Source organism: Rhinatrema bivittatum, chromosome 13, assembly GCF_901001135.1.
Source record: "Rhinatrema bivittatum chromosome 13, aRhiBiv1.1, whole genome shotgun sequence".
NCBI classification, from domain to species: Eukaryota; Metazoa; Chordata; class Amphibia; order Gymnophiona; family Rhinatrematidae; genus Rhinatrema; species Rhinatrema bivittatum.
Window position 1 is genome coordinate 65,989,159 of NC_042627.1, and position 13,760 is coordinate 66,002,918.

A 13,760-nucleotide genomic window follows, 5' to 3' on the forward strand; every position below is an offset into this window, starting at 1 on the left:
TTAATTGGAGATGGAACAAATGCTCCATTTTCTCCATCCGTAGTCTTCTGCCTTTTGGCGTCATCTCGGCACATCTTGGGCACGTCGTGACGTTGTGTCCCTCGCCGAGGCAGAGTACACACTCTAAGTGTGGGTCCGTAATGACATGGTGCGGCAACAAATCGGGCATTTTTTAAAACCCGTAGCCATTATGAGAGTTGGACAGCCATAGACTACTTTCAGGCACTGTTAAACGGTTTCGGAACAGACGGGAAAAAATGAAGATTTACCGCGATGGAAAAAAAGGGAGACCCCTACGGTGTCAAAAGTTTTTACCGGGGTTTGATAAACTTTTGTATGGTGAAATCCACCACATAGGACTCCTAGAACCGCGAGGCTAACGGCTTCGCGGAAAAAAGAAGACTGAAGGGAGACCCCTGTGGCTCAAGGGATCATGGCATGCTCAGTAGGCTCAGGATGCCAGTCAAAAGTTTCTAGAAACTTTGACAAAGTTTTCCGGATTAGGGTTCAGTCAGCGACGTCACCCATATGTGAGGACTAGCATCCTGCTTGTCCTGGGATAAAGCTCTGGAATTTGTTGCCAGAGGATGTGGTTAGTGCAGTAGGTGTGTAGCTGGGTTCATAAAAGGTTTGGATAAGTTCTTGGAGGAGAAGTCCATTAACGGCTATTAATCAAATTTACTTAGGGAATAGCCACTGCTATAAATTGCATCAGTAGCATGGGATCTTCTTAGTGTTTGGGTAATTGCCAGGTTCTTGTGGCTTGGTTTGGCCTCTGTTGGAAACAGGATGCTGGGCTTGATTGACCCTTGGTCTGACCCAGCATGGCAATTTATTATGTTATTAAGTTCAAAGTGCATCTGGAAGAAGTCACTACAAAGTAGGAATAATTAAGCCTCATAACTGTCTCCAAATTCAGTGTTATTCTTGGGGCTCGTTACAGGCACTTGCTTAGTTTCAGGTACTACATAGGTAAAAAAAAAAAACCGAAACATAACCCTTGTGCACTACCTTCCAAGATCAGATATGAAGGAGTTAAAATTTTTGTTTTTTTAAGAAATTGAGAATCTCATCCTTGAATAATTGTGGGTTAGTACTGTGATGGCATTCACAAAAAAAAAAAAAAAAAAAGACAAAAGAAAAAAAATTCCTCCAACACAAATGTCATGCATACCATGCATTTGACACTGACCTTGCCTCCCAAAGGTGGTAGGTGGGATACAGGGGAGTGACAGAGTATGCCACCGACGGCAGAACGAATTGTGCTGTTGGAACTGCCACTTGAAATCGAGGTAGTATTAATCTGAAGGGAAAAAGCAGGGAAATTAAATAGTATGACCTCTGGGAGGCAAGGGGTTAACTACACATGCAAACTAATGTATTAGTTAATTGACGTAATTACAGTAAATTTAAGATCACCAAGGTAAATTAAATGGATAAAATTTACAGTATATTTCCTATAAATGACAACCGGGAAGACTAAATAGACCAATTGATCTTTATTGGTCATTATTCGTTACTGTTTTCTATTTAAAAACAAAAACTTGACCATCAAAAGGAATGGCATTACTTATCAATGCTGAGAATCTTGTATTTAGATATCTGACCTCAAGTTCAGCATACACCTTAAAGTATATTCATATAATTACTTACCTTGCGTACTTTGCTAGGAGTAGTCTGTCCTAGGATTCTCCGTTTGCCTGGTGTTTTTGGAACACTACCAAAGAACATTTCTTCCTCAGTCTGCCGACTTTTCTTCATTTGCTGCATAATATTTATGTTTGTGTAAATATACAGTTTACTCACTTTCACACAGGACAGAGATCAATTTGATGTCAGAAGAAAGTTTATATGAAAGTATATATTGTGTTGAGACATTTATATAAAAAGATTATATTAAGTTAAGACATTATATAAAAGTGTGGACTCTTGCCCATTAATTCTTTTCTGTTAGTCTTTAATCAGTCTGAACCACATAAGGTTATAGCACCAGCTGCTAGCAGAACAGATCTAGGCTATTTGGAAAGAGCTATTATGTCATCTCATTCTACTATGCTGTTCCTCCTTTATATAAGCACATCAGTAATATATGAAAACAAAAACCCCACTAATAAAGTTTGTATCAGAGACACTTCCTATACAACCCAACTCCATACACCTTGGCTAACATTATGCAGACTGGTTGAAGACTAAAGGCAAATTGGTTCTTACCTGCTAATTATCATTCCTGAAATACCACAGATCAATCAGTCCAGACGAGTGGGTTTATGCATCCCTACCAGCAGATGGAGGCAGAGAACAAAACAGAGGCACCGCCAGGGGGCAGATTGCCCTATTGGAGGGAATCGGGCATCCCCAGTGAGCCGGTCGCTCTAGTCACGTGGTCTGCTGAGCGCTGCTGTGACAGAGCTGTTCTCGGCAGACCACGTGGTATCTCCTGGGGCGGCCTGGGCGACGAATCCCCGGGCCAGTCGTCATCAGGAATCTGCCCCTGGGCACCGCTACATAACCAAGAGTGCCACCAGTAGTCCCTTAGTATTGACCTGTACCCAAGCCAAGATGTCTACCTTAACAAAACCCCAATAAACCTTGGGTGAACAGAGACAAAGTTGGAGCCCCCTGCAAACTAAGCCCCCTTATCTTAAAAACATACCAACTATGAGAACTTTTCTGATATATATAGGCTTTGGAGTGGCCTGCACAGAGCAGCAGTTACTACTATCCTTTACTGCTAATTTGCTGTGACAGACAAGTGGGTTTTGCTGCTCTGTGCAGGCCACTCCAAAGCCTATATATATCAGAAAAGTTCTCATAGTTGGTATGTTTTTAAGCAGATGGCGGTAGAGAATAAAAACTTTTCAGGCACTGCTACATAACCGAGAATGCCACCTGCAGTCCCTCAGTATTGACCTGTACCCAAGCGAGAACAGAGAACTCAACTCAAACCAACTTCCCCTTTCTAGGGCAAACAGAGAACCCAAGATTAGAACCCCCTGAACTGAAGACCCCACATCCAACAAAGGAACTGAAAAACCTTTCAACCCTACAAGTTCGAAATATACACAAATTTCAGTCGAAGCTTTAACAGTCTTTCGAACATAGGGGACATAGGCTTCTGGACTGATCTGTGGTATTCCAGGAATAAAAATTAGCAGGTAAGAACCAATTTTCCTTTTCCGTATATACCCCAGATCAGTCCAGACAAGTGGGTTGTACCCAAGCTCCCTTACAATGGGCAGGCCCCTGAAAGATCCACTCAACACACAAACATCACTCCCTCTGTCACCTGAACACCCAACCAGTAATACCAGATGAAAGCGTGAAGTGAAGACGACATTGTTGCTCTACATGTCTCCTGTGGTGACACCAACTGACACTGCCCAGGAGGCTGCCTGTGCCCTAGTAGAATGTGCCCGCAAATCCTCTGAAACCTTTCAGCCCTTGAAAATATAGGTCGAAAAGATAGCTTCCTTCAATCAATGAGCAAGCGTGGCTTTTGATACCTTAATTCTTCTTTGCTCAACTAAAGACAACAAAGATCCGACCGCCAAAACTGTTAACCTTCAGATAGTGCAACAGAATCAGACTAACATCCAATAAGGGAAGCTCCTTAAGATCAGTTCCAAAAAGCTGGCAGCTCCATCTGGTTAAGGTGGAACATGGAAACAACCTTCAGCAAAAAAAGAAAAAAAAAAAAAGGGAAGAGGGTACCATATGCAAAGATACCCTAGCATCAGTAATTTGCAGGAAAGGCTCCCTACAGGACAAGGCTTGCAGCTCTGAAGTCCGCCTGGTTGGACAAATTGCCACCAGAACCACCACCTTCAAGGTGAGGTCCTTTAGGGACACCCTTTACACATTGGCTCAAACGGAGGATCACAGAGCACTCGCACAACCAAGTTCAAACCCCACACTGGATACATCCCACGCTCACTGTCTCAGATGCTTGATCCCTTTCAGAAAATGCAGTACATCCAGGTGAGACGTCAATAGTCTCCCTCGCAGTTTACCTCAGACAACCTAAGACCGCTTCTTGCGCTCGCAGCAAATTGTAGGCCAGTCCCTTTGTGGAGCCCAGTTTTAAAAAGGCCAAAATGTGAGGAATATCCACCTGCAATGGTTCCAGATCTTCCTTCACACAATCAGGACTCAAACGTTCCACACCCCGACATTTGCCCATAGGAGGTCCAAGGCCTCTGGCTGATAACTCCCATTTTTCTGGGTTCATCTGTTGTCTGAGAAAATCCACCTGTACATTGTCCATGCCGGCTAAATGCGAGGCCACTATCCCCTCCAAAAACTGCTCTGTCCAAATGGTCCTGGGCCTCCAAAGCCACCCTGCAGCTCTTCTCATCCCACCCATACCACAGTTGGTGCATTATCCAAGAAAACTCACCACTCATCCCCGGATCTGCGGTAGGAAGCATCCTCATTTACTGATGATTGATTGACCAGGCTGCTTCTGCTAGCAACCACAGCCCTTAGTCCATCTGCCCCAGACTCAGACTAGCATCTGTGGTCACTATCACTTACAGATCGATACTCTAAGGCCGCGGTAGAAACAGTGCGGCAGTGTCAGGCGCACCGCACGCACAGTTCTCTTCACCTACCGCTCGATACTCTCTTCAAACTGCATGCAAATGCATGCCGCGGCTGCGAAGCCTTAGGCAAGCGTTAGGCCCGCGCAATCCATTTTACTGTATAGAGCGCCTATATAGTATCCTGGGTTCGCAGGCCTAACGCTTCACGGCCGCGCTGGTATCTGTCATTTCAAATGACCGCAGAGAGGTAACATTCCTCTGCTGGCACGCTTGTTAATTCAGGGTCGGAGTTTGGAAGCCCTGCTCTTTGCGCGAGCGAGCTACAGATGGCTGCTCGACACCCAGTGTGGAAACCTCAAATACCCTTTTGAGGTAACTTCCAGCTTCCTGTCCTGCAGATCCCGCAGGGCCGTGCCTCCTGTGACCGGAATAGTCGTATGCTTTGTGACAGCTGAGACTGCGGCGTCTACCTTCGGAACCTTAAGAAGATCCAAGAAGTCCTCGGGGAGAGGGTATAGCTTATCCATCGCCCAGCTGACCTTCAGTGAGGCTTCGGACGCATCCCATTCTCTAGCTAACAGTTGCAGGAAGGTAGGATGGGTAGGGAAGACCCTTGACGGAGGGCGTAGACCCGCCAGTACTGGGTCCCCCTTCTTTCCCGAGGTAGAGGGTCCCGGTGGATCCCGGGGAGCCTCGATGTCTAACTCTTGAAGGATATGTGGAATGAGAGCGTTAAACTCGTCCCTCTGGAAAATCCGTAGCACCCTCGGGTCGTCCCCGTCCATCTGTGCAGCGAGCAGTGGGTCATCCAGGCCAAGCAGGGGATAATCTAGTCCAGGATCTGGGGCTGGGTCAGCCGCCCCCCCGCAGGGGGAAGTGCGAGACGCACCCCGGAGGTCCCTTGAGGGGCCCCTAGTTCGCCCCCTCCCCCCCCACACCGGGTCCTGGGCTCCCTCAGGGGTATCAGCTGCCCTGGGAACTTTGGGAGGCAGGGGTCCTGTCGTGGGATCCAGAGGCTGGTCATTCTTGCCAGATAAGCGTTGTGCATAAGTAGCACAAAGTCTGTGGTAAACGGCGGAGGACCCGGGGGGGGGGGGGGGGGGGGGGGGGGGGGGGGGGGGGGGGGGGGGGGCAAGACAGGAGTCCCAGGCTGAATCAGTGTTAAAACCGGTGGTTGTATGCCCAAAAATCCTCCAGCTCTTCCCCCGCAGGCAACGGCATGGCTGGCTCTGGGACCAAAATGGCCATCGATCCCGCACGAAGCGGAATCTGAGCCGGCCCCTGATTGTGAAGGCAAGCTTGATCGCGCGATGGAGGCCGTCCCGCCGGCTGCGAGGTGCACTCCCCACCAGGGAGGCACCTCGTACATATCCTCTCACGGGAGAGCCTCGATCCCGGCTCCCCGCACGCTGAGCATTGAAGCGCGCTCGGCATGAGAGCAAGAGGAGGAGAGAGGGGGAGCCATGAGGAAACCCAGACAGTGCCACGGGCAGCGGGAAAAGGCCTCTGCTTCCAAACTCCGACCCTGAATTAACAAGCGTGCCAGCAGAGGAATGTTACCTCTCTGCGGTCATTTGAAATGACAGATACCAGCGCGGCCGTGAAGCGTTAGGCCTGCGAACCCAGGATACTATATAGGCGCTCTATACAGTAAAATGGATTGCGCGGGCCTAACGCTTGCCTAAGGCTTCGCAGCCGCGGCATGCATTTGCATGCAGTTTGAAGAGAGTATCGAGCGGTAGGTGAAGAGAACTGTGCGTGCGGTGCGCCTGACACTGCCGCACTGTTTCTACCGCGGCCTTAGAGTATCGAGTGGGGCCTGGGAAAGAAGATAGGTAGTATGATGGATTGATTGATATGAAACTCCGAAACTACCTTAGGTAAAAATTTAGGGTGAGTGCGGAGCACCGCCCGGTCCTGCAGGAGTTTAGTGTAAGGCGGATAGGTAACTAGGGCCTGTAATTCACTAACCCTGCAAGCTGAAGTGATAGCCAAAAGGAATAACACTTTCCATGTGAGATATTTTAGGTCACAGGAGTGCAGAGGTTCGAAAGGTGGTTTAATAAGGTGACCAAGAACCAGATTAAGGTCCCAAGATGGGGCCGGAGGGCGTAAAGGTGGCTTCAAATGGAGCAAGCTTTTAAGAAAACGGGTTACCAGGGGTTGTACTGAGATAGGGACACCCCCGATACCTTTATGGAAGGCGGCTACCGCACTGACATGCATTCTAATGGAAGAGGTCTTTAGACCCGATTCTGATAGATTCCAGAGATAGTCCAAGAATTTAGAAACTGGACAGGAAAGGGGATCAAGGGACTGAGAAGTGCACCATGATGTGTACCGTTTCCATTTGTATGAGTAAGATTTCCTTGTGGAAGGCTTCCGTGAAGCTATCAGGACACGAGAAACTGAATCTGAAAGGTTGAATGGTTGAAGGACTAACCTTTCAACATCCATGCAGTCAGGGACAAGGCTTGGAGGTTGGGATGGAGGAGGCATCCGTCGTTTTGAGTGAGCAGATGCGGGTCCTTTCCCAGGGGAATGTGCCTGCGGATGGAGAGATCCCAGAGTATGGGAAACCACACTGCGGCGCTATGAGGATCATGGTTCCCCTGTCCTGACGCAGCTTCACGAGAGTCTTCGACAGAAGAGGAAGTGGAGGGAATGCATAGAGCAGACCGGTTGTCCAGGTGAGAGAGAATGCATCCCTGGGCCGAGAGTGCTGGCTCCGAATGAGAGAGCAGTAATTGTCCACTTTGTGGTTCTGAGGGGACGCAAAGAGGTCTATGTGGGGATAACCCCACTTGTGAAACAGAGAGGTCGCTACCAAAGGATTGAGAGACCATTCGTGTGGTTGGAAGACACGGCTCAGCCTGTCTGCCAATACATTGTCTACTCCCGGCAGGTAAGTGGCCCTGAGGTACATGGAGCGGGAGAGGGGTTCCGCCCAAATCTGCACAGCTTCCTGACACAGAAGGAAGGAGCCTGTGCCTCCCTGCTTGTTTATGTACCACATGGCCACCTGGTTGTCCGTCTGAATTAAGATTGTGTGATTCGAGAGGCAATCTTGAAAAGTCCTGAGAGTGTAGCGGATCGCTCGCAGCTCCAGGAAATTTATCTGGTGTTTGGTTTCCTCTGGTGACCAGAATCCTTGAGTTTGTAGATTGTTTACATGGGCTCCCCAACCGATGTTGGAAGCGTCGGTGGTGAGGATTAACTGAGGATCTGGTGGAAGAAAAGGCAAACCCTGTAGGAGGTTGACTTGATTGGTCCACCAGGGAAGAGACAGACTGAGTGCATCGGTGATGCGAACAATGGAGGACAGAGGCTGAACAGCTTGGATCCATTGGGATTTCAGAGTCCATTGCATGACCCTCATGGCCAGGCGGGCCATGGGAGTCACATGAACCGAGGAGGCCATATGTCCCAGTAGAACTAGGAATTGGCGAGCTATTGACGTTTGTTGAGACTGCAGTTGGTGAGCTAGGGACACTAGAGTCTTTGCCCGTTGATGAGGAAGGAAGGCTTTTGCCTGTAAGGTGTCCAAGTCTGCCCCAATGAAGGATAAGGTCTGAGATGGGACTAAGTAGGATTTCTCGTAATTGACAAGAAAACCTAGAGAGAGCAGAGTTTGAATTGTTAGAGTCAGGGAAGACCGAGCTATTTGCTGGGTTGGGGCCCTGATTAACCAATCGTCCAGGTAGGGGTAGACGTGGACACCTTCCTTCCTGAGGAATGCTGCTACCACCACAAGGCATTTGGTAAAGACTCGTGGTGCGGACGCCAGGCCGAAAGGTAGTACACGGTATTGGTAGTGGTTTCGGCCTGCTAGAAAACGTAGGTATTTGCGATGAGATTCTGTGATCGCAATGTGGGTATATGTGTCTTTCAGGTCTAGAGAGCATAGCCAATCCCCTCTTTGCAGCAGAGGGAGCAATGAGCCCAGGGTTACCATCTTGAACTTCTCCTTGGAAAGGTACTTGTTCAGGGCCTGTAGGTCCAGGATTGGACGAAGTCCCCCTGACTTTTTTGGTATCAGGAAGTACCTGGAATAGAACCCGAGACCTTGCTGTAAGGGAGGAACGGGTTCTATAGCGTTGGACTGTAGGAGAAGAGAAACTTCCTGCTCTAAAAGTACAGAGTGATCGGTGAGTCTCCACGCCTGCAAAGGTGGGGAGTCGGCAGGAAGGGATAGGAAGTTGAGATGATAACCCTGTGCAATGATTGCTATCACCCATTGATCTGTGGTGATTTGATGCCACTTTTCTAGGAAGTGGCACAGCCGCCCTCCTATCGGTATGGCTGGAAGAGGGGTTTGGCAACTGCTCTAAGTGAAAGTCAAAAACCCGCCGCAGGGCCCGGTTGTGGAGCTGCTGCAGGTTTTTGTTTACGGGCCTGGCGAGGCTGAGTCTTATGGTAAGACCGTGCAGGCCTAGGTTTTGTTGATGGGGGATAATACTTTTGTGGCCTAAAGAAAGACTTTTTGGAGTCTTTCCTAAATGGTTGTTTGGAAGGCAAATCAGGAGGAATGGATGAGAGCTGTTTTAGTGTCTCATGATGATCCTTCAATTCAGCAACAATTTGTTGAATTTGCTCACCAAACAAATTATCCCCTAGGCAGGGTAAATCAGAGAGCCTGTCCTGAACTTCTGGACGAAGGTCAGATGATTTAAGCCAAGCCCAACGTCTGGCAGAGATGGCCGTAGCAGAAATTCTAGTGGAAGCATCAAAGATGTCATAGGCTGTTCGAATTTCATGCTTCCCAGCTTCAAACCCTTTATTTAGAAGGGATTGAAGTTGTGGCTGGAACTGCTCAGGCAAGGCATCAGTATATTCCTGCATCTGTTTCAGAATGACCCTATTATATTGAGTCATATAAAGTTGATAAGAAGCTATTCTGGAAATCAGCATAGCTCCATGATATACCTTCCTACCTATACTATCTAGGAATTTGTTTTCCTTAGTAGGAGGAATGAAAGTGTGGCTTTAGCCGCTTAGCTTTCTTTTGAGCTGATTCTACGACTACTGAATGATGGTCTAACTGAGGTTTTTGAAACCCAGGTGCTGACTGTACAAGATATGTAGAGTCAGCTTTTTTGTTGACCGGGGAAACAGATCCGGGAGATTCCCAATTCTTTTTAAGAAGGTCTAGAAAAACCTGGTGAATGGGAATAGAAGTGATGACTTTTGGGGCATCCAAAAATTGGAGTAATTCCATCATCTGGTGCCTGTCATCTTGTTCAGATTGAAGATGGAATGGGACCAACTCTGACATTTCCTTCACAAAATTTATGAAAGAGGTCCTCAGGGGGAGAACGCTTTCTACTCTCCGCAGGAGAGGGAGGTGAAGGCTTTCTACTCTCCGCAGGAGAGGGAGGTGAAGGCAAATCATCGGTGTCAGTAGAGGTATCACCCCAAGTATCATAGGGGTCTGGATGATGACCTGCAGGACCTCGAGGGGGCTGAACACCTGAAGGCCCAGGCTGAGGTTCCGAAACATCGAGAAAATCCTCGAAGGAATCGGTGCCGGTATAGGCATCGAGGGAACTGGTGTCGGTCTCGATGGAATCGGTGTCGGCATCGAAAACATCGGTGGAGCAGAGGTGCGTATCGCCCCCGAAGAAGAAATCGGTGGCGAGGGACGACCTGGCATCGATTGAACAATTCCCGAAGGGGGAATTCGATACGGTGTTTCTCCGCTTGAGGAAAGACCTGTCGGTGACAGCGGTCTTACCGGTGTCGATGACTGAGGTATCACCGGTGGAAGGGCTGTCATAAGCACCTCCATGCGGTGTAGCAGCGGTGCCAGTGCTGCTGCAATCGGCTCGGTGACCGGTTCCACTCTCTGTGCCGGAGGAGTCTGGAACCGTAGCATCACCTTGTCGATGGCCTCCTGGACCAGCCGGTCCAGTTCTGCCCAGAGACCAGGGGTAACAAGACCCGGCTCGACGGGAGAGGGAGGCTGAGGCTGAGCCGGAGGGACCACCGTCACTGGTGGGATCACGGCTCCCAAACCCTGAGGGGGTGAGGGTTGCCTCGGTGCCTGCGAAACAGTAGTGGACGGTGCCACTTCTGATCGAGACTTTTGGCGGTGGCTCGGTCGGTGCTGAGGTCGATGACGTCGATTCCTCAACGGGCCGAGACTTATGACGTCAATGGCGATGTTTTTCTTTCCGATCCCCTCGAGCATCAGGGGAAGGAACGGGAGTAGATGGCCGCGAAGTCATCGATGGCGGACGGTCACCGAAGGGTTGTCGATGAGACCTCGGTGCCGGTTCCGATGACGTCGATACAATCTATGGCGTTGGGGTACGAGCTCGGAAGAGGAGCCCCATCTTCTCCATTCTGGCCTTGCGACCCTTTGGTGTCATTAGGGCACATTTGGTGCAAGTCAGAACATCATGCTCGCTCCCTAAACACAAAACACAGACTCTATGAGGGTCTGTGATTGACATAGTTCGGGTACAGTCCAGACACCGACGGAACCCTGACGCCATGGCAAAAGGCCAAAAATTTAGCCGCGGGACTGTCGAGTACCAACGGGCCTCAAGGGCCAAACTCGACGAAAGTCGACCAAACGACAGCAAAAACTTACCAAAGTTCCGCGGACCAAAAATTTGTCGAAGGGAGACCCCTGTGGGGCAAATTTTCTTCAAAATTAAGTTTTTTTAAATTCCTGTCAGGAACGTGGTTAAGAGCTCTTCTACCGCGTGGCTACTGCTGCGCAGAAAAAAGAAGACTGAAGGGAGACCCCTGCTGGCTGCAGGGTTGGTGCCGTGCTGGGCATGCCCAGTAGGGGCCAGTCAAAGTTCCTGAAACTTTGACAGAAGTTTTCCGTGGTTGGGCTCCATCCTCGATGTCACCCATTTGTGAGGACAACCATCCTGCTTGTCCTGTGAGAAGGGCCTCGCTTAAAACTCCTTGAGGGTCCAAGTCTCTGCTCTCGGATCCCTGGTCCACCTGCAGAACATCTTCTGCTTTCCTCTCACCCTGACATCGACCGGTTCCTCAAAGGTGTAAAACACCTGAGGCCCCCAGTCCAGAACCCTTGTCCCTCCTGGAACCTCAACTTAGTTCTCAGGATTTTGGGCAGCCCTCCCTTCGAACTTCTGCGCTACTCCACTCTTAAGGACCTCACTCTCAAGACTGTCTTTCTGGTGGCCATTTGTTCTGCCCGCCGGGTCTCTGAACTACAAGTGCTGTCATGCAGGGAGCCTTACCGCCATTTTACTGACTCTGGGGTTTCCTTGCGCACAGTTCCCTTGTTCCTGCCCAAGGTGGTTTCTGCATTTCATCTGAATCAGATGGTAGAACTTCCATCCTTCTCTAACGATGATTCACGGGATCTCCGAAAACGTGATGTTAAAGCGCATACTGATTAGTTACCTGGAGGTCAACAATGATTTTCGTCTTTCAGACCATTTGTTTGTCCTCTGGTCTGGCCCAAAGAAAGGCTACAAGGCAACGAAGACAACGATCGCCCGATGGCTCAAGGAGCGGGTAGAAATCCCCCCTCTGGGGGTCAAAGCACATTCTCTTCGATCACAGGCGGCGTCCTGGGCGGAAAGCCAGGCTGTCTCTCCTCTCAGGAGATCTGCCGTGCGGCAACCTGGAAATCATTGCATACATTTGAAAGGCACTATCGCTTACATCTCCAGTCGCCGACTTCCGGCTACTTTGGCGACAGTGTCATTCGAGCAGGACTTTCAGGGGCCCACCCTATGTAGGGAAGCTTTGGTACATCCCGTCTGGACCGATCCTGGTACATACAGGGAAAAGAAAATTATTCCTTACCTGCTAATTTTCCTTCCTGTAGTACCATGGATCAGTCCAGACGCCCTCCCTAAGAATTTTGGAGATTGGGGTTTACTGCTCGACTTCCCTTCTGACTTCGCTAATCTATTTAAGCTATTCAGGTGTTAACCTCTATGTTTAAGGGGCTGTTTTTCACAGTTCTTTTTGCAAGTTCACTTTTTGGCACTAGTTTTTTGGTATCTGTTCTATATATTTTTATTCATAGCCATCTGTGGTGGCTTAGCTTGATCCATCCTTCTCTGTCTATGGCTTTGATATTCTCTATACTGAGGACTCACAGAGGGTGCACTGGTTTATGAGGCAGCACTCCCTGAAGCTTTGTTCTGACTCCATCTGCTGGATGGGGGACATAACCCACCAACTGGACTGATCCATGGTACTAAAGGAACGAAAATTAGCAGGTAAGGAATAATTTTCTTTTGAAGAACAATTTTAACAGTTACTTGAGTTCTTTAGGCTTCTAAAATACACATGCCTATCCCCTTCCTAGAAACACATGTATGAAATCTGGGCTCCTTCATATTGCAGGAAGTTTGTATCAAAATAAAAAATTATGCTTCTTTACAAGTCTGGAAGGTGATGTGTAGTCCCTTCTATATCTATTTGTTTTGATCTACACTACCACTCAAAGACTAATCAATGCATTATTCAAAACAAATACACTAATCAGAACAGCACCAAAAAATCTATTTTTGATATTCTTTTTTTGAAAAGATTTTCTATGATCTCTCACACTAATGACCTGCCTAAAGAACAAGGCTGCACCCAACTCAGATCACAGATACCAATCACAAGGGAAAAGCTACACTCAACTCAGTTGCTTAAATTTTAAATTTTTGCTTTGCCCATAAATTCCAAAAAAGAACCGAATAGCAAAGTAAAATTCTTGCTTCTACTGCCAACAAATGTAGCCCATGAACACAGAAATCAAAGTTCGCAACTCAAACTTTCCCAGTGTCCAAAACTTACTCTCTCTTGTTTCTCCTTTTCTTTCTCTTGATGATGCAGCTCCCACTGTTCACTCACGTAATTCATGAACTTCTGCCCGTTTACAAGAAACTCATTGCCATTTTGTTGTTCCCATGCCTCAATACGGACTTTCAATTCCTCTTCCAGCTTCAGCCACAAAAGATAAAACAAACATTAATTTATTGCTGCCAACATTCTGCATCACAATCAAAAGAGCCCAATATATGTAGCAAAACAAAAACTATTCAAAAACAAACATGTATTAAAAACAGATTGATCAAATAACTACCAATAAGAATTGACTTAGTAGGACCATCATACCACCCTTTAGGTTTAGAACAATGTTCAAAAGGGACCAGTAGGGTCTTATATAATCAGTCCAATTTTGATTAATTCAAGAAAATTTTTATGATATTTTTTCAAATATAGTGTTAC

General features: G+C 48.0%; 1 protein-coding gene across 7 annotated transcripts in view; it reads right to left on the reverse strand.

Moving 5' to 3' along the window:
- PRC1 (protein regulator of cytokinesis 1) overlaps positions 1-13,760 on the reverse strand; it is a 121,013-nt gene that overhangs the window by 49,595 nt on the left and 57,658 nt on the right. For 5 of the 7 annotated variants that reach the window (XM_029574725.1, XM_029574727.1, XM_029574723.1 and 2 more), the window contains 3 exons: positions 13,326-13,472; positions 1,654-1,764; positions 1,193-1,303 (listed from right to left, as the gene is read on the reverse strand). In XM_029574725.1, the coding sequence (XP_029430585.1) occupies positions 1,193-1,303; positions 1,654-1,764; positions 13,326-13,472 (369 nt within the window). The remainder of the gene's footprint in view (positions 1-1,192; positions 1,304-1,653; positions 1,765-13,325; positions 13,473-13,760) is intronic. The other 2 variants (XM_029574730.1, XM_029574726.1) reach the window with 1 other exon arrangement.